Source organism: Hippopotamus amphibius, chromosome 6, assembly GCF_030028045.1.
Source record: "Hippopotamus amphibius kiboko isolate mHipAmp2 chromosome 6, mHipAmp2.hap2, whole genome shotgun sequence".
NCBI classification, from domain to species: domain Eukaryota; kingdom Metazoa; phylum Chordata; class Mammalia; order Artiodactyla; family Hippopotamidae; genus Hippopotamus; species Hippopotamus amphibius.
Window position 1 is genome coordinate 32,702,201 of NC_080191.1, and position 19,064 is coordinate 32,721,264.

The 19,064-nt window shown below is 35.9% G+C and overlaps 1 protein-coding gene across 3 annotated transcripts in view; it reads left to right on the top strand.

Annotated features, from left to right (window-relative positions):
- RNF217 (ring finger protein 217) overlaps positions 1-17,831 on the top strand; it is a 111,139-nt gene extending 93,308 nt beyond the window's left edge. Inside the window, exons 4-7 of one of the 3 annotated variants that reach the window (XM_057738483.1) lie at positions 10,692-10,893; positions 14,560-14,632; positions 15,521-15,592; positions 16,986-17,831. In XM_057738483.1, the coding sequence (XP_057594466.1) occupies positions 10,692-10,893; positions 14,560-14,632; positions 15,521-15,592; positions 16,986-17,019 (381 nt within the window). In that variant the 3' untranslated portion in view covers positions 17,020-17,831. The remainder of the gene's footprint in view (positions 1-10,691; positions 10,894-14,559; positions 14,633-15,520; positions 15,593-16,985) is intronic. The other 2 variants (XM_057738484.1, XM_057738486.1) reach the window with 2 other exon arrangements.
- Positions 17,832-19,064: the final 1,233 nt, after the last annotated feature.

Genomic DNA, 19,064 nt, shown 5'->3' on the forward strand with positions numbered 1-19,064 from the left:
AGTTATATAATGTTTTTCTATTAAAAATATTTTTAAAAATGGGTTTTTTAACATTCAGAACAACACAAAGCCCAGATTTCTGCCCTCTGAGTATATTTTTTTTAGCATATGTACTTTCAAAAGAGAGCTAGACACACCTTCAGGCCCTTTTACCCAGTAATTTGAGGCAAGCCAGTCTAAAGCCAGCAGGAAGTTAAAATTAAGAAATAATTATATGAAAAAGGCAGTATATAAACAAAGTGTTATCTCTTCAAAAATATTTCTGAAAGAAATATTGTAATATGTTAACCTTATTAAATATGGGTGCTAAATCCATGCATGTCTGTTACACCATTATCTTTAATTTTTAAATGTTGGCAATAGCTCATGATTAAAAATAAATGAAACCTAACAAGGGAACAGAAAAACTGTAACATCACAGCTTTCTGGAGCTGTTTACACATCTCTTTTTGCCTATGCAATCTCTAAGGATTTGGCTGTTATGTTTTCTTTTTCCTTCCTCAGGTAGAAGTTAAATGTTTCTTAGAATGCTGGGTTTACTAAAGCAAAGTTGGGGTTAATATTTCTCAAAATGGTTAGCTCTTTTTAATTTGCAAAATTAAAGGGGAATTCCTCAAACATCCTTACCCCAAATTACCTTCTTCCTTAATGTCAGATAAGAGAAATATTTATATAAACATTTATATAATGTGATACAAATATAGTCATAGCCAACTAGATGACTTGCAGCTGACCACTTTAATTTTTCTCTTACATAAATAATCACATATCTCTATTTAGGACATTTTACAAAACATTGAATAGAGATAATTAATTAGGAAGTTATACATTTTTGTAGGCTAATATATAAATAATGTGATTTATGAATTAAGAGTAATCAAGTGATTTATTTTATTCTAAGGTCAACATATTTTGTATTTGTAGGAGGCAGGACAGTCATTTTCTTTTTTTTTTAAAGAAATGCCAAGGTATAAACAGAGTGTGCTGAGTTCTAATATGCCATCTTTATTTTATTCATAAAAATACCTTTGTACAATGCACTATCTTTCTTTGTAGCACTAGCCCAGTTATAATAATAGCAATACAATCTACATGTACTGATACTTACCAAGTTACTCTCTGTTGCAATTATATACACATATTATCTCATCATATCTTCAGATGTGATACTAAGATGCTACGTTCCTATGTGCCATCTAGATCTTAATAATTAAATGCCTTTGATAAAACTTTGTTTCACAGTAGTAATAAAATGATAGGTTCAATAGTATGTGAGTTACATTTGTTGTCTTATTTAAATCTTGAAAGGAAGTTGTGAGAAAGGGGTAATTACCACCACTTCAAGGTATAGAAACAGTTTCAGAGAGGTTAAGCAATTTGTCCAAAAGGCATGCAGGGGAAAGTGAATTGCATTCATCCATAATTTATTGTGAATTTGGAATTGAAGGCATTTACTTGTCAAGATATTTCCCTTCAGGTATTTTATTCTCTTAAATACTGTAATAGGATGCTTTGGGCAAAAATGTACTGATTCAGAGGAATGATTAATTTGCTCCTGTTCACATCATATTAGCACAAATCCCTGTTTGTGGGCTCTCGTGTCTGAGCTGTAGCTCTGTAGCCTGTGGCTGCTGAGGAGAGAACTGAGGGTATCGTGTTAGATTTCATAGATAACACTGCAACTCACTAGCATGTCACATGCCATTATACAAAATAAAATAGCTGCTCCTTGACCATTAATCACCCACTTTAACTCTCCAGATTGCTTGAAATCACTAAATTTGAAGCAGTAGTTATCACTGCTGCTGTTTTCTTGAAGTGCTGAAGTCTAGACCTTAGTTGTGAGAAGAGCCTGATTGTTTGGTGGCAAATGTTTTCTAGAATATAAACTGTATTGTATCCAATGCCCCATTTTTATGATGAATAACTTTAATATTTGATTACTGTCTGAGATTAAATGTATAATGTGAGTACATATAACATTTTATTAAAAACCAATATATTGTCCTAATTATAATATAGATTAAAAATAAGTGAAAATATAGAGAAATAATATGTATTTCAACATGTAAATTCTCAGGTACCATGACATTAAAAGACAAAAAGAACCCATTTAAAATGCATAAATTTGGATTTAAGAAACCATGAAGTGAAACTTAAATATTATCAATACCTGTCCTTTTTATTTAACATCTTTAAATGAGGACAAAATTAGTATATATGTGTATATATATATATATATGTGCGTGTATATATATGTATTGCTTATATATGTATGCATATGTACGTATGAATATATATAATTATATTGCTAGAAAATTTAAGATACATTAAAATCATACATAACTTTTTGGGGCTTAATGAAATGGAATTAGATTTTAAATATAATGACTCTTTCTCAGTTTACACCACAGTCATATAGTAACTAAAAAATTATCTATTAAAACTATACAAATATTATTTTGTGTTTATACATAAAATGAAGTTAGGTTCAATGTTCAGATATTTATAAGCAGATTTTCACCTATGTGAGTGTCTAGTGTGTTAGAAAATTATATGGGCAGAAACTAATTCTCTTCTGTGTGGGACATCCCAAACGCTGAAGAACAACCTGAAATGCCAGCATCAGCCACCTTTGTGACAACCAAACATTCCCCTACCAAAGAAATTCTGCGGAGAGCCACGTTAGAGTTGATGGCTCCTGAAAGGGACAAAATCCGATGAGCTGTGTAGACAGGGAACAATTGAGTAAAAATCTGCCTATTTTCCGTGTAGATACCAATGGGGCTAGTTTTGCTAAAGGATCTAAAGCGTTCTAAGATGGTTCATTTATTTTCCTTTTCATCTTATTTCATTTCAAACTTTAAGAATTGCTTTTTCTTTCTGCAGCAAACTCAACTTAGAATTCAGAGCAGCGTATGAGTTTTGCTGGTAGCAGCAATCAGCAGGCAAATCAACAAAGTATGGAGAACTATGAGAAAAGGTCTATATCCAAATGCAATGGCTTCAGTTGCCTTAATGGACTTCTCCAACACAGTGCACCCTCCTCTCCCCAAGATGCTCCTTCTCATAGTTTCTCCATCTCAGTAACTGGCAACTGCAGCCTTCTAGCTGCTCAAGTCAAGAATTTGACCCCTTTCTCTCACACCCTACATACTGTCAGTCATTAAATTTTGTAGATCGTACCATCAAAATATATTCAGAATTTGACCATATCTCAGCACCCTCGCCGTCACTAATCTGGTACAGGACATCATCATCTTTCTCTCTCTAAGATTTTTGCAATAGCCTCCTGACTTGTTTCTTGCTCTTCACAATGTTCCTAAGCCAGCAGCCAGAACGAGGCTATTAAACGTCATGTAAATTACATACCCCTCTGTTCAAAATCCTGCATGACTCCCATCTCACACAGAGCAAGAGCTAGTCCCTATGGTGACCATATGACCCATCACACTCTCCTCACGCCTCCACCCCATTATTCCTCTGACTCATCTTCTACTTCCTTCACCCTCCTCCAGCCACACTGCCCTCCTTGCTGTGCTTCAAAAACATGAGGCATGTTTCCTTCTCAGGGTCTCCATACCTAATCTTCCCTTTGAAATATTCTTTCCCCAGATATCAGCACGCCCAGCTCTCTCCCTTCATGTCTTTGAGCAAAATTCAGCTTCTCAGTAATCACTTTCGCCTACCGCAATAGGTAATATGCCCCTTCTAGGCTTTATTTGTTTCCATAGCACCATATGGCTTATCACTATTTAACATAGTGGATATATTTTCTATCATGAGAGCAGAGATTTTGATCTATTTTGATCCTGGAAGCACCTTGTGCATTTAGAGTAGTGCTGGGCACTGTTTAGCACTAAATAGAAAATTGCTGAATGAATAAATGTCATTTTTCTTTCCTCCTTATATGTACTTTTAGTGAGAATCCATTATATGCTCTGTACAACACGGTCCTTTTTCTCATGAAACCCAGAGAAGGGGAGACACAGTGATTACACGGAAGATGATAAAACACTGTTGCACTTCAGTAGGGCTTTGCATAGAGTATTAAAAGAGAGTTCATGGTAAAGGGGATATCTCCAGTCATCTCGTGGAAAGCAGGGAGAGCTGGGTTGTTGAGGATTGTTGGGTGGATTTTGGCATGATCAGAGGTATCCAGGGGTGGGAGTATTACACTTTAAGTGCAGGGCACAGAGCCAGGAAATGAGTGCTGTGTACTGGAGCCACAAGCATTTTGCGGTTCCCTTAGAGTAATGTTCACAGACGGAAGTGGTGAAAGGTGGGGCTGTAGAAACAAACAGAAGCCTGGGCTTTGCATGCAATGTTTACAAACTTGTGTTTCATCCTCCAGACTGAAAAGTTATAAACAAGGGAATGGTGGTAACCAATTTATATTTTAGGTTGGTTGATTATATGAAGGTAGTTGTGGACACCTAGAAGGAAATCATGATTGTATGAGCTAAGGTAATGGTCAGAGGCTGGAGAAGAGGAGAAGGATTTGATAAGTATCTTGGGCTGAAACTGTCTGATCATGTTGAATAGCTTGAGGTGAGAGGTGAGAAGAGCATAACAACGAGGTATTTAGCTTGGGTATGTAAATGCATGGTGATACCATAAACTGAAATAAAATAGTGGAGATGGACTTAGTGTTGTTGTTGTTGGGCTAGGGAGCCTTGGTCTTGCTTATCTGATTTTGAAATTGCTGTAAGGCATACAGGTGTATGTGACCCCCAGACAGTTGCTATAGGACCCTGCAACTTCGGAGCCAGGTCTGCAGTGGAAACTAAGAAATAAGATCCAGTGGGGGACGTTAAAGACATTTGAGTATGGAAGAGATCACCCAAAGAGTATGTACAAAGTGGTGATTCATGGATGGAATTAAGAGATAAGTGAAGAAATAGGAACCTAAGAGAGATAAGAGGAGCACCTGGAAAAAAAGGTGTCATTGAAGCAAGAGTATATCAAAGGTCAGAGGGAAGCAGTGATCAACTGATTAAATGACACTGAGAGATACTATAAGAAATAAAAACATGTTCATTTGATTTGGCACGTAGAGGGTCATGGGTAGTACTCATAATGCTATGTGACAGGATCTGTGCAATTCCCTTTAATAAAATAACAAACAAGATGTACATGATCTGGGCCCTTTCAGATCTTATCAGTTGGAAGAAGCTTTGAGCAGAGACATGTAATTAAAAAGTTTTAAAAATAGAGAGTGAGAAATACAGTGATAGGGCTAGTACAGCTTGCTTCTCATTTCATGGATACAGTGCCCTGAATATGCTGTGCTGGGAATGGTCTCCCTACCTCGAAGTCTTTTTAACTGGTAACCCTAACTTGTTCTTCATTTCTCAGATCAACTGACACTTCCTTAGAGGAGCCTCTTCTGACCCTTAGACCAGATCAAGCTTCTTCTATTAAGTATTTTCTTCATACCTTATCCTTTTCCTTCATCACATTTTTCATAGCTTATGAGTGTCTATTTATTTGTAGAATTGATTATGTCTGTCTACAGCGTAGACTAAAAGCTCCTTAAGGGCAGAAGCCATGTCAGATTTTATCAGTGAACAAATAAATATTTATTGAGTGAATGAATGAATGAATGTTTCCTGGAGAAAGACAGTTGATCTGGATGTTTCAGTAACATGGGGTTGTGGGGGTATACTCAGGGGTAGAGCATTTGACTGCAGTAACATGGGGTTGTAGTCAACTGAGGAAGAATTGAGAGGTGAGTAAGAAAAGCAGTGAGAGTATTCTTTTAAGAAGCTTGGTTCAAATGGAAGGGTGAGGGTAATCACTGGCTAGAAAGTCACGTGGAATTAAAGGAAGGATTTATTAGGATGGGGAGATACCTGAGCTGTTAGCAGGCTAAGCCGTGCACAGTCACAGAGAGGAACGGGTGAAGATGCATGGGGAGGAAGGGAAAACTGACATCTGGAGATTTCTGAGAACATGGAGTATGGGCTCAAGGGAAGTATGGTAGAGAAGAAGGAGTAAAATTAGGGGCTAATTTGTAGTACAGTTCTAACATGAGGAATGAAAACTGGACGGTACTCTACACTCTTCTTCCAAGAATTTGTCATCATAAATCAATCATAAAACTGAAATATGTATGAAATTTCCTATAACTAAGAAAACCAGTAGATTGGAGACAATTAGAGTATTGGCTTTAGAAAGCTAACATAGCAGGAGACACCAAATAATTTTGAAATCAACATCTTATTTATTTTTTGCAATATAATTTACCATAACAGAGGCAACCACATTTGACATGACAGATGAGGATTCATTTCACTTATCTATCCCTTCCCTTTCTTCTCCTTCCAGTTTTTGAGAGTTATCATTTTAGTTCTTCTTTTGATTATCTTTTACCTTTAAATAATGTACTGAAACCTCTGTTCAATAGTCTAACAATTTTAGGTGATATATGAGGATCTAGCCCTCCTATAATTCTTTCCACTTCTCTATTTCCCATTTTCTGTAAGCTGTAACTTTGTTTCTACATTGTCAAATTTAGTAACATTCACATTCTATTCTAATATAATATTTAATACTTCTGTTTTTTCTAAAGAATGATTCTAACATTTGAAAAACAATTGGGTGTTTACGTAATCAAGAAAGTATAACTATGGAGCGAGATTACATTTCCCGGTCTATGAGAGCACAGCTTCTAGGAAAATGCCTCTTGCATCTTTGCTCACTGTCAATTACTCAGTCATGCTGTAGTTTGTTAAGCCTCATATTTGGAATTTACATGCCTTTCATTTTGTTTTGTTTTTCCTGAAAGTCCTCATTGTTTTACTTTCTTCCTTATTGGGAATAGAAATACCCACTTTATTTTATTATGTTATTTAATATTTAGCTCCTCAGGAATTTTATTGCTTGGTGTATATTTGTTGTTATTTTTTGAAGATGTTCTTGAAACCAGCTGACTCCCTGTTCTAAATTGGACTGACTGCTTTGCAGCTCTTTCGCTGAGATTTCTTACACCTTTTTTTGTATGTGGTAACATTGTCTTTTCTTGACTTGCACATTCACTTAATGAAGTGCTTCCCTAAGTCATGGACCCAGGAAAGGAACAGAGGAGTCTTAGCATCTCTGGAATTGTTTCATTTTTGCCCCCAGATATTATTTATTTTGTAGTTGGACAAGAATTCTTTGTTTTTAATCAGGTCTTTGAAGGTTTGATGTAGATGTTTGCTTTTTAAAAATCCCTGTTATGGAGAATTGGTATAGTGAGAAAAGTAAGGAGCTGAGAGTTACTCATGGGATTTTTTAAAAACATTCCTCATAATTATTGCTTCTAATGAATTCCTCCCAATATCAAAGCCATTGAGGCAAATACATATATTAAAATAATTTTATATGTAGAGTAAATCATTCGCTGGGAACAATAATACCTAACAGTTAATTTAGTTATCATTTCCTGCTTAAAGAATAAAATAAGCCTTCAATTCTTGGTGAAAGTGGAGATAAATACCTGTGTGCAGATGTGTACTGATTTAGTTATAAAATGGGTTGGATATTTAGCAATTCATTTATTGTTATTCTTCCACCTTGTAATTAAGTAGAATCTGTATGAAAATAAAAAGCTGAATTCTAGTTCTATTTTTTAAGATAATTTGTGGGCATTTTATTAAACTAAATGTAAACAGCTTGAAGAAGGCAGGTACATATGTTGATTAATCTCTTATGTGTTAATATGTCCTTTAAGAATGTCATAGGCTCAAAAATGTTCCATGTTGTCATTTCTGTCTACTACTATGTGGACTTAATATCAAACTCGTATTAAAGAAATATCTGGCATATCCTGAACATTTTATCTCATGACTTGTAAATGTAGAGATATATAAGCAACATTTAGTGTTTAAATATTCAACTCCTTACATATCAGCCATCCTTATTTGGTATAGATGGAGAGAAGAAACCCTGTGAATGATAAAAAATCAAATGTTTGTGGCTTATGGGTAGTCAGTTTAATCTAATGGATTAAAAATATCTCATCTGTCTTACTCTGTCTCCATCTTTTAAGTAAAAACAGAAGTTTGATGCTGAATTATAGCCACTTGGGTGATTAGCTTGTTTTTCAGCAGAGCTAAACTGATGAATGTTTTGAGGCTATAATAAAAAATTTTTTTAAATCTTCACTGAGAAATAAAGTGGGCTTTACATAAATGTAATTTATTTATTTTTTTAAGATTTCTTTTTTAATTAATTTATCTATTTATTTTTATTTTTATTTATTGGCTGCGTTGGGTCTTTCATTGCCGCATGCAGGCTTTCTGTAGTTGTGGAGAGTGGGGGCTACTCTTCATTGCAGTGCACCAGCTCCTCATTGTGGTGGCTTCCTTTGTGGAGCACAGCCTCTAGGCATGAGGGCTTCAGTAGTTGTGGAACGTAGGCTCAGTAGTTGTGGCTCACGGGCTTAGCTGCTCGCAGCATGTGAGATCTTCCCGGACCAGGGGTTGAACCCGTGTCTCCTGCATTGGCAGGCAGATTCTTAACCACTGTGCTGCCAGGGAAGTCCCCATAAATGCAATTTAAACTCACTTTTTAAGGGTCTATGTTTTTAAAACAAAGATGACATTGTCAAAGTGTGACCTTTAAAGATATATTCAGGGAACTCATTTAGCATATGAAATTTATAATCCTCAAAATAAAGGAGTTCAGAATTACAGCTTGCTTCTTAGCAAATGTGAAAAGTAATGTCTCCTGTTACAAGTTAACTTGCATCATGTCTGTTCATTTCTCTTTTAGCATGAAGTTATAAAATATTCACATATAATCAAGATATATTTGCAATAGTATTAAAGAAAGCACTGTGTACTTGACAGTTGGAAATTATGAAACCATTTTTCATGATTAAATCATTGCCATTATGTGGGTAAAATATTCAGATTAATCTATAGATCTATATAATCCCCTCTGGTTTTATCTTTAAGTTTATAAGAGGTTGCTTAGCATAATAAAGAGACAGACAAGAATCAAAATCCCTTCTCCATTCACTCAAGCAGATTACTTTTCTGAGCTCTGGTTATGAATAAGCATGCCAATCTCATGGTGTGGTCAGGAGGCTTAAAGGTGCTAGTCTATGTACAGTGCTTGGCATATAATTGGCTCTAAACAAATATTAGTCCTTTTCCCTTTATAGGTCACATACAACACTATGCTATGTGACCAGGAAATCTGTTAGGCTTTCATTACCTCCATGTTAAGATCAAATACAATATATAGTTGAGCGTACAATGAAGTAACCTTTATTTTGGATGCTCAGCAGCTGTCTCTGAACATGTTTTCCTAGTTTAAAGGATGAGACATAGTTTAAGGGTTCAGTAGGGCCTTGGCCTGCATCATCCCTTAATACCATCTGCTGTGCTAAATGGATATGGTCACAGGAATTGTTCTTCAGAGTCATTCATAGAAACAGGCACAATGGGGAGACTGAGGGAGAAGTTAGCAGAAAGCTCAAGAGCTTAAGCTGCAGGGACCCTCACCTGCACAGGTCTTTCTTAGGCCTTGCATCTCATTTGCATTTGTAATTTATATGCTTCTTCTTTCAGAGGGCCCCTCCAATTAGATAACCTTCATGCCCCACAAAACCTAGGTCCACACTCACTGATCTGTCAGATAAAAAGAGAAAAATGCAATGTAATTGAAAAAGATGAGGTGGCCAATAGTAGAAAAAGCAAATTTTGCTTCTATTGATCAAATAATAGTTACCCTTGACCACAGATGCTCATATGCCCATAACCACAAGCTAGCCCTTGCCTATCCAGGAAGGCACTCTCTAGTCTAGCATCAGCCTAAGAATCACCCATATGAAGAACTGAGAAAGGCGATCACCCGGCAATCAGGGAGTGGCAGTTACATTGCCCAGGTATTCGGTTTCTCACATTTTTAGGTGGGTAAAGGGGAAGGGATAGATGGAACCAACATTAACTAATCTGACTCAATATGTGCCCCCAAAATGGGTTAGTCCTTGTACGTACATTATCACATTTTTATTCTCATGTAAGTAATCATCTAAATTGTAGCTTGGGAGATAAGAAGTAACCTCTGTATCTACCTGCAACTTGACAGCAACAACAGAGGGAGGTGCTTAGCTGCACAGGTAGCACTGTACACACAGTCCTGTCCAGGCATTTGCAAATGAAATTAGAGCTGGAAACTGAAATGGTATTGTGAATACGCTTACACCTGCTATCACTTCCTTCCACAATAAGACTTCTTTTCCTTGATATTTATTCACAAAAAGTTTTACGTAATCATTTCTTTTAAGGAATTCTCTCCATCTCTTCTTATTCCCCAAACCACCTCATTCTTGCTGATCATAGCATCAACAAAATATACCTTCACAGCATTTTAAATTGCCTCCTAATCATTGAGTTAGATATATGTCTAGAAAGATAAGTGAGTTTTCTTTGGGATGTGTTTGTTTATATCGTATTAATCAAAATAAGCCAACAGCTTGAGCACCTGAAATGTTATTGAGTTTTATACATGTTTTAAGGTTTTGATACAAAGATAGCCTTGGAGAGTGTGATTCTGAGCAAACTGACAGCCTCAGGAACACTATGTAAGGCTTTTATTTTGGTGAAACTTGCAACTCTTGTTCCACGCATTTGACAAATTTTGCTTTATAGGACATTTGATAATCTTTTTTTTCTTTCCTTCTTTTGCTGATACAGATCCACATCCAGAGAACTGAAGGGTGTGACCATATGACCTGTTCACAATGTAACACTAATTTTTGTTATCGATGTGGGGAGAGATACCGCCAGCTCCGTTTCTTTGGAGACCACACATCAAACCTCAGTATATTTGGATGCAAATATCGCTACCTCCCAGAGAGACCTCATCTAAGGAGACTAGTGAGAGGGTCAGTCTGTGGTGAGTGTCTGACATGACTTATAGGAATCTTCCCCAGGAAGTAAGCAGTGATGATAGAACTCAGAAATGTAATAGAATATCCATGATAAATCTCAGCACCTGCCAGGTATCCTAGTAGAGCCTTTAGCCTAAAATAGGAGGAAGATGCTTTCCCTTTGAGTTTAAAATAAAAAACTTATGCTTGTTAGAAGGACACTACTTATATGAGCAAGCAGATTTTGTTCAAAAAACAAATAATTTATTACACTATAGAAATGTGTAGTCGTTAGTCTTCTGAAACCCTATTGTAAGCCACTTGATGAAAGCGGACAATGTCATGATTTTTTTGTAGTGTCAATACCTAGCAGTGGGTCTTACACCTATCCTCTATTCATCCATGGAAGACATGCAGTACAATTTTAAAAATCCCTATGTTTCAGGGTCTTGTAATGGAGTTCCATTGTACCTATATCATTGATAAATCATTGTATATATTTGTACGTATTTTCTATTGTATTAATAGTTAATATTAATAGCTAGCAGTTAGTGAAATGAGCATCAAATGTCCTCATTGCATACAAACCTGTTTAAATATCCAAATGCAATGCTTTTATGGATTGACTTTTTTACCCCTTTCTTCTTCCTCAACAACACACGGTCTTATACACAAATATGCAAAGAGCAACACAGATTCCTGCTCCGGCCTAATGTCACCACCTTTGAGTGATGCAGTGCTCTTCTGGCCTAATAGTTCTCCCAATGACTCCCTGCTCCTCTGGAATATATCTACTGTGAGATTTCTTTTTTTTTCACCACGCAGAACTCCATTATTTCTTCCTCTGGCAGTCTTCCTCATGCATGTGCAATACTTTTTAACATCATCTACATTTCTCCCTTCTACTTACTTGTGCCTAGTTACTTCGTGAGACTCTCTTTATATCTCTCTTTAGCGCTCCGTCACTTCGTTACTGTTGTAAACCACTCTCCTTGCTAGAGTCATGTCAGGCTAATCAGAACAAAGCTGGTGGTAATGAATGATATACTTCTGTAAAGGTAAACGATAGAACATATATTTTAAATTTTATTTTATCATGTGGAAACCGTTGCCATCATTTTCTAAAATCTTACATGATCTCTATAAAAACACCCTTACTGAACTTTAATTAAACATAATTTCCCACAACCAACAGCATTCAGTATAGTCAAGATTGGTTTTAATGATTTTCATTGCTTTTCTGTTTATTTGCTTATAAGTATAATGGTATGTATTATAATGGTATATATTAGAATTATATAACCAATATATACTTATTAGTTAAATAGACTTTGAAGGGATAACTAGGGAATCTAACTACTATTTATAATAATATTACTATGAGAAAGCTAATTACAAATTAAGTTTTGAACTGTAACCTATTTGTAAGTCTGTATATACAGAGAGCAACCTAAAAACCAAAATCTTTATATTTCCTGCATTGTTGGTCCTTTTCTTTTCTACTTCAATGCCATTTTGTGGCAAGATGTTTCCTTCCATTTTTATCTTAAATAATCTTTGAGTTGACCATGCTATTTTGTCCTTTTCATTTTTCTCTTTAGTCATTTTTAAATAAGGAAAGTTATTTCCTGCCCTATTTTTTACAATAATATTTTGGATGCATTCTCTTTGAGTCCTCTCACTATTCGCCTAGATGCCACTAGAATCCTCTTCTCAGGTCATAAAATAGAGTCAAGTTATTTAACAGCCCGTAGAATGGACAGCCCATAAACATTGTCAACAGGGAACTATTTTCTTTGTACAGTCTTTTCTGTTTTTATTTTTAAATTGTATGGTCAGCTTTCTGTAAATGGTTTTCTTTTTGGCCCATTTTCTTTTCTGTGTGTGTCTGTGTACTCGTGTGTGTCCGGATGAACCTGACAAAGTAGGGAGCAGCTGGCCTTATGATAAGCTCTTCCTCCTGCACATATTTTTCCACCTCCATCACAGCTGCCTTGAACTGCTGTTGGACCATCACTCCAAGTGTAGCAGGAAAATGTGGACTTTTCTCCTGTGGGCAAACAAGGAAAAATACAATAATTGATGCAACCCATTACATTTTACAAAATCAGACAGAATGATTTTATAAACAGTGTTTTTAAATAAAAAGAGCAACTTAATTTCAAACATCTCATCCTTACAAAAGGCAGGAAAAAGAGTTACTCTGTAAGTCCGAAGCTTACCTTCTCCCTGCCATAGAAGCAAGAAGGTAGATAACAGCAAAACTCTCCTGCCCTCCACCCTTGCGTGATGTAACCCAGTTTGCTCCTCGTTTGGGACCATAGCCTGCAGATGTCCTTGGACAGAGACAGAGGAAGGGCCTGCCCTTCTCTCACAGCTGGAGGATGGGAAACAAGGTCTACATTCCATGTGACTATCTGCCCAGCTACAGATCAGAGGTTCTGCCCCTAGAGAATAAGGGAGAACACCGATTTGAGGATAAGTTGCAGCCTCTGACATGGAGGTATCTCCCTGGTAAGGAGTAGGCATATTATTCAGTGAGTGGTTTGGGGAATAAAAATGACAGAAAAATGCTTAGTTCTTATATTATTCCATACAACTATTCAAAATATTAAAGCATATAACAGTAGAGAAAATACACGTCTTTAACTGATTTCTAGTTGGCAAATAATTTATATGAACAAAGGTGAAGGAGCTCCCCCTCCAAAAATAAATGTCAAATTTTTTAAAAAGAAAAGAAGTCTGGAACCAGAATTGAAGAAATACAGATAGCCAATAAACATGTTTTAAAAGATTCAGTGTTATTAGTAGTCAGAGAAATGTAAATTAAAATAAGTTAGCAAACATTTTGTCAAGTTAATACACTGTGCTGGACATCCATACTCTACTGAATGAATTGGGAACCTTGTGCAGTTCTTCTACAATGAAATTTGATAGTAGTGTGAAGGACATTTTAAAACATGATAAATCTAGGCTGACAATGGTTTATTTGCAAGTATAATTTAAAATAGCAGAAAAAGGAACAAAAAAGAAGTACAAAAATATATTGAGAATGGTATTTTAAAAGAATTATTAATGATCTAGGAATGAGAGAATCTGTGCTTAACTGTCTTCAAAACAGTCTCAAAAGTAGACTTAAACATGTATCGAACATTGATTGCGTGTTTGTAAGAAGCTTATTACTTCCCAATGAGAGAAGCACATGTCTGGTTCTTTGAGTTCTGTTGTAATATTTGGAAAAAAAATCAGTGCTGTTGCTTTGCAGTCGTTTCATCACTGTTATGAAAATATATTGATAATTCAAAAATGAATGAACATACAGAGCAACAATACAGGAAAAAACAGAAAAATTCTTTTAAAATATACGTCAGTACAGTCTAAAGTCAAGCATAGCTTTAAGAATGTACAAAATGTAATTTGTCAGTGAGATTTACTATTGCTTGATTGAGTCTGTCATTGGGGAAAAATGTAAGTAAAACCCATGGTTAGACATTGTGTCAATTGAATGGCAATTTTTCAAAATTAGATATTAAAAACTGTATTTTCTATCTTTGTATTTTCTGTGGTTCCAAAGACCCTTTCTTAAGAATAAAAAGGTTAATATTTTTCTGAGAAATTTCCAGCAAACAGCTGCATTATGTTTCTGTTTTTTAATGTAATTGGTTATTCCAAATTACTATCCTTATTTATAGAATGGTGTCGCTGCTTTATTCTTCAACAGTTATTCTACTGCAAAGTCTCGCCATTCCTTCTTCATCTCTTGCTGTGAGTTTTGGAGCTATTGCTGTGTCACGTGACTTAAGATCAAGATTACTGTGTAATGACAAGATATTAACTGCTGACCTCTATTTTTGCGCTGGTGCCTTCTAACGCTAGTAGGCTTCCAGTTGTGAACTCTGTGCTATAACTAGAGTTCATTGTTATCACTGCTCAGTTATTCATTTAGGAAAAAAATGCTGGTTGATGCCATTTGGCATCCTTACCAGTGTTTAGCCTCCTTACAAGTGCTTCCTTTTTAAGTTTGTTCCAATGATTCCTTTGAATAACCTTCAATGTATTGTATGTTTATTGGTAATTTGCTCTAACAATGGTATTGAAACATTCCATTTGTAATTCAGTGTATTAGGTGTTCATATTGTTAATTTTCTTTGGACCCAAGAAATAAATAAATCACTTTTTCAGATATGGGCTTGGGCACAGCCCTCTGTAGCACCTCTTAGCTCTCCATTTGGTGAACTGATTAGATTTTCTCCTGTCAGCTCCAAATGTGTCACTCCTTTCTTAATCTTTCAGAATATTAAAAATTAAAAATGGAAGAGATCTAAAGGGAAAACACAAAGATGAATGGTCCTGGGAGAATAAAGTAAGCCAGTAGCTTTGGAATTTTTTTGGTTGTGGAGGATCAGTGATTTGTAAGGTGTATGACTCATGTGCCCAGGACTTGAGTGAAGTTACTGAACTTACATGTGTGTATTTGTTCTACCCGCAATGTTCTACATCAGATGTTCTACATCTGATTTCCTTAGAGCAATAGTGCCTTAATTATTATGACTCCTTAAAAAATACCATACATTGTGATATTAAAAAGCATTGCTGAAAGTGTTTTTAGTTTTAGTTTAAGACTCTCTAAATGGTTTACCTTTTGTTTTCCAGCTGGAAAATTATTCGTTGCACCTCTAATTCTGGTCTTGGGATTAGCACTAGGGGCCATAGCAGTTGTAATCGGTAAGAAACACAACGTATCTGAGATAAGAATTCTCTGAGTGCCATAGAGAGAATACAAGTGTAAATGTGATAGTCAGAATTAAGTGTAGATGATACCTATTCCATGCTTGCTCTAGATTAGCAATCAGCACATCATTTATAGATTCAGAGAAGTGTGTTTCATATAGGATGTATTCATGTGATGCTTTTTCAGTCCATGAACATTTTGCTTCATGTTTCTTGTAAAGCATTATTAACCCCCTTTTAATACAAAAGTAATGTAACTAGTATTTCAGCAAAAGATTCCAGTGGATGAGAACCCAGATTTTCCAATTCTGAGTTAAGTTTGGGGCGTCAGAGAGGAGAGGCTCTGGTATATCTCTGGGTGTTTGGTTAGTTCTAGTAAAAGGGTTCCCTGGGTCAGAAAGATACTTTTAATGTGTATAGGAGCACATACCCAACATACACTTGATCACTGACAAATAGAAAATGTGTCAGTGTTAAATATAGTTTTATTTATACAAGTATATTAAAATATATATTTTAAAGCAGTGGTTCTCAGACCCTGGAGTGCTTCACAAGAACCTTGAGGGCTGGTTAAAAAACAAGTTGCTGGTTCCTACCCACAGTTTTTGACTGAGCATAGGGGCAAAACTTCTAGTTCTAAAAAATTAGGTGAAGCTGATGCTGACGGTCCAAGGATCAGACTTTGAGAACCATTGCTGTAGAGAATTTAAAAATAAACATTACAGCTAAAGCCTGCTGTGATGACTGTTCCACATAGTAGATGGGATTTCTCTTTTTCTCCTATATAAATTGATTTTTATATGTAACAGCCTGTTTAGCAAGTAATTTGCCTGTGCAGGACAGATAGAATTATAAAGTAACTGACATTTAAGTTCTTACAATGAATGAGGCTTTAAAGTAGATACTATTATTATCTGCATTTTACAGTTGAGGAAATGAGGGCTTACTAGGACCTCACAAGTGGTAGAACTGGGAAGTAAAGCTGACATTTGCTCCACTGCCCATGTTCTTAAGCAACATGCTATACAGCCTGAAACCGAAGCGTGAATATCAGTGTGCAAATGATATGACTAGCGATAATAAAGCAGACTTAAACCTAAGTTTTGATATTGTGAAAAAAATCATGCGTATCCAAACTGGTGTCACAGACTTTGTTTAAAGGGAGAGAGGGAGCTAAAGAAAAATAAGGAAGCATGAAATCTTGAAGAGCTAAGTACATTTCATAACATAGCTATCTTCCCACTTCTCATGTTTTCATGTATTACTAAATAATGATTTATAGATAGTTTGCAAAATGGAAAGTTGCAAATAGAAAATTTTCAGATCTGTGATACTAAATGCTTGCCCTCTAAATTAGCTTTAATCTTTTTTTTTTTTAAATCCCCAGGTTTATTTGTATTTCCTATCTATTGCCTTTGTAAAAAACAGAGAAAACGATCACGGACAGGAATGCACTGGTAAATGCAGATGATTTCATCTGACTATGCTGGTCCGGGTAGGAGCAACACAAAATTATACACCCGTCCAAGGGTCGCATCTTGAAAACCGCCAAGAGGACCCTGCTGCCATCTCTTCTCCTGTGTTCTCTGCAGGCCACAATGCCTCTAGCTCCGGTGCATTCCCGACATGGTATCCTGTCCTTTCCTTATACAAATTGCTGCTTTTACAAAATGGTCACTTTCATAGACTATAAACCTCTATATCATAACTCTGATCTTCTTAATGGTTCTTGGAAGAAAATATTTTCATTAGAACCAGTTATCCTCAGAACCGTCTGAGCCTGCGCCTTCTGAGCATTGCTTGGACTGTCTTTGTACCTGAACCTCCCTCCAGGCCCTCTTCTGAGACTTGGTGTGAATAACTGAAGTCCCGCCTGTACCAACAAGCAAGGCCACTTTTCAGAAGACGAAGGCTCACTGTATGCACCTGTTTTCATCTGTGGCCCAAGCAGTATAGTTCCTTCATCCTTCAGATGCTATAATTGTTAAAAATCTCAATGCCCAAAAGGGAACTAGTGAAACTAAACGAATGAGAAGAATCACAGTTACTGAAGTGTATATGTGTAGGAGTGTGAACGTGTGTGTATATACATATCTATATTAAAACTAGGTCCATTACCTTGTACTTGTCAAGTTCCATGCCTCTGCACTATTTTTCCACATTTTCATAGACATATTTAAAGATGATCCTTCCTTCGTGGGCATAATTTGGTAACATACTGAATTAAAGTCAACATACACAGTGGGCTATTTTGACGTTGGCCCTTTCTGTTTCTTGCTCTCTCTCTTTCTCTCTCTTTCCTCTCCCCCCCACACACAGAAATTTGTGCAGTGTCACCTTAAGGATTATCAAGCTTTATAAACTGACAAAACTGATAGGCTGCTTCTAGGAAATTCTCAAGATCTGAAAGTTCAGTCTTCTTTTCAGATTTCTTATATGTTGGCATACTTGCTTCACTCTGTAGTTAATTTAAATGTTTGCTGTAGAGAGAACTGCTGAGGCCTTTAAATATATCCCTGTTCTGCTAATGTTTTAACCAACTTGTGATTACAATAATTGCTTTAGATTAAGCATGTGATATTATTTAAAACCCTACCCTCTCACCTCTCCTTTCTCTCTCTCTCTCTGTCTTTTACTTCTCCTCAAGTTTTTCATCAAAAGAAATACTACTTTTGAAGGATTTTTCTTATGTTTACTATTCAAATGCATAATAATGTTTTGGTATCTTCATATGGAAGGGTGATTTGAAACAAAACTTTTTGTGTTCATGGATTTATCTAAAATACAAACTGCTTTTGGAGAAGGAAACCAAAAAAATGAAAAAGATATTTTCAGGATGTTTTGCCAAGCGGAGGAGTCTTTAAAAATAAGAAAAGGACAAGTAACTAAACTATGTTTTTTGTTTGTCTTCTTTGCAAATGTTCATCAGCAGAAGGGAATTAAAGACCCCTAAGAAGCCTAACATTTCCACTTGTCTCCAAATCCTTAACATTAGCTATCAGCAGAAATGTAGCGTTTATTTGTGAGCAAACTTTTCTGAATTGAAATAGACTATGTGATAAAACATGCATTAACATGGATAGTTTGTCTTATTGGGGTCCAGAGTATAAGAACATTTATCATTTTTATTTGACCTGAAAAGTTCATGATAGTGCAGTTTGCTTTCATGAATAACAAGCCAGCATGTCCATTCTTTCTGAGTAACACTCAGAAAAGCCATGCTGCCAGACTAGTCTATTTCCAGTTAGAGGAGGGTGGGTCATTTATGGTTCTGGAATAGAATATTTCTAAAACATTACATGATACAAGAAGAAGTAATGCTCTAGTTTCACAAATTCATCTTTCCATTCATCCAACCATCTATCCATCCAACAAATATTTACTGAGTGCCTATTCTACGTGTTCTAGGATTAAAACTGAGAGAATGGGAACTTCTAGCCCTAAATCCATGTAATTCTGTTATAAA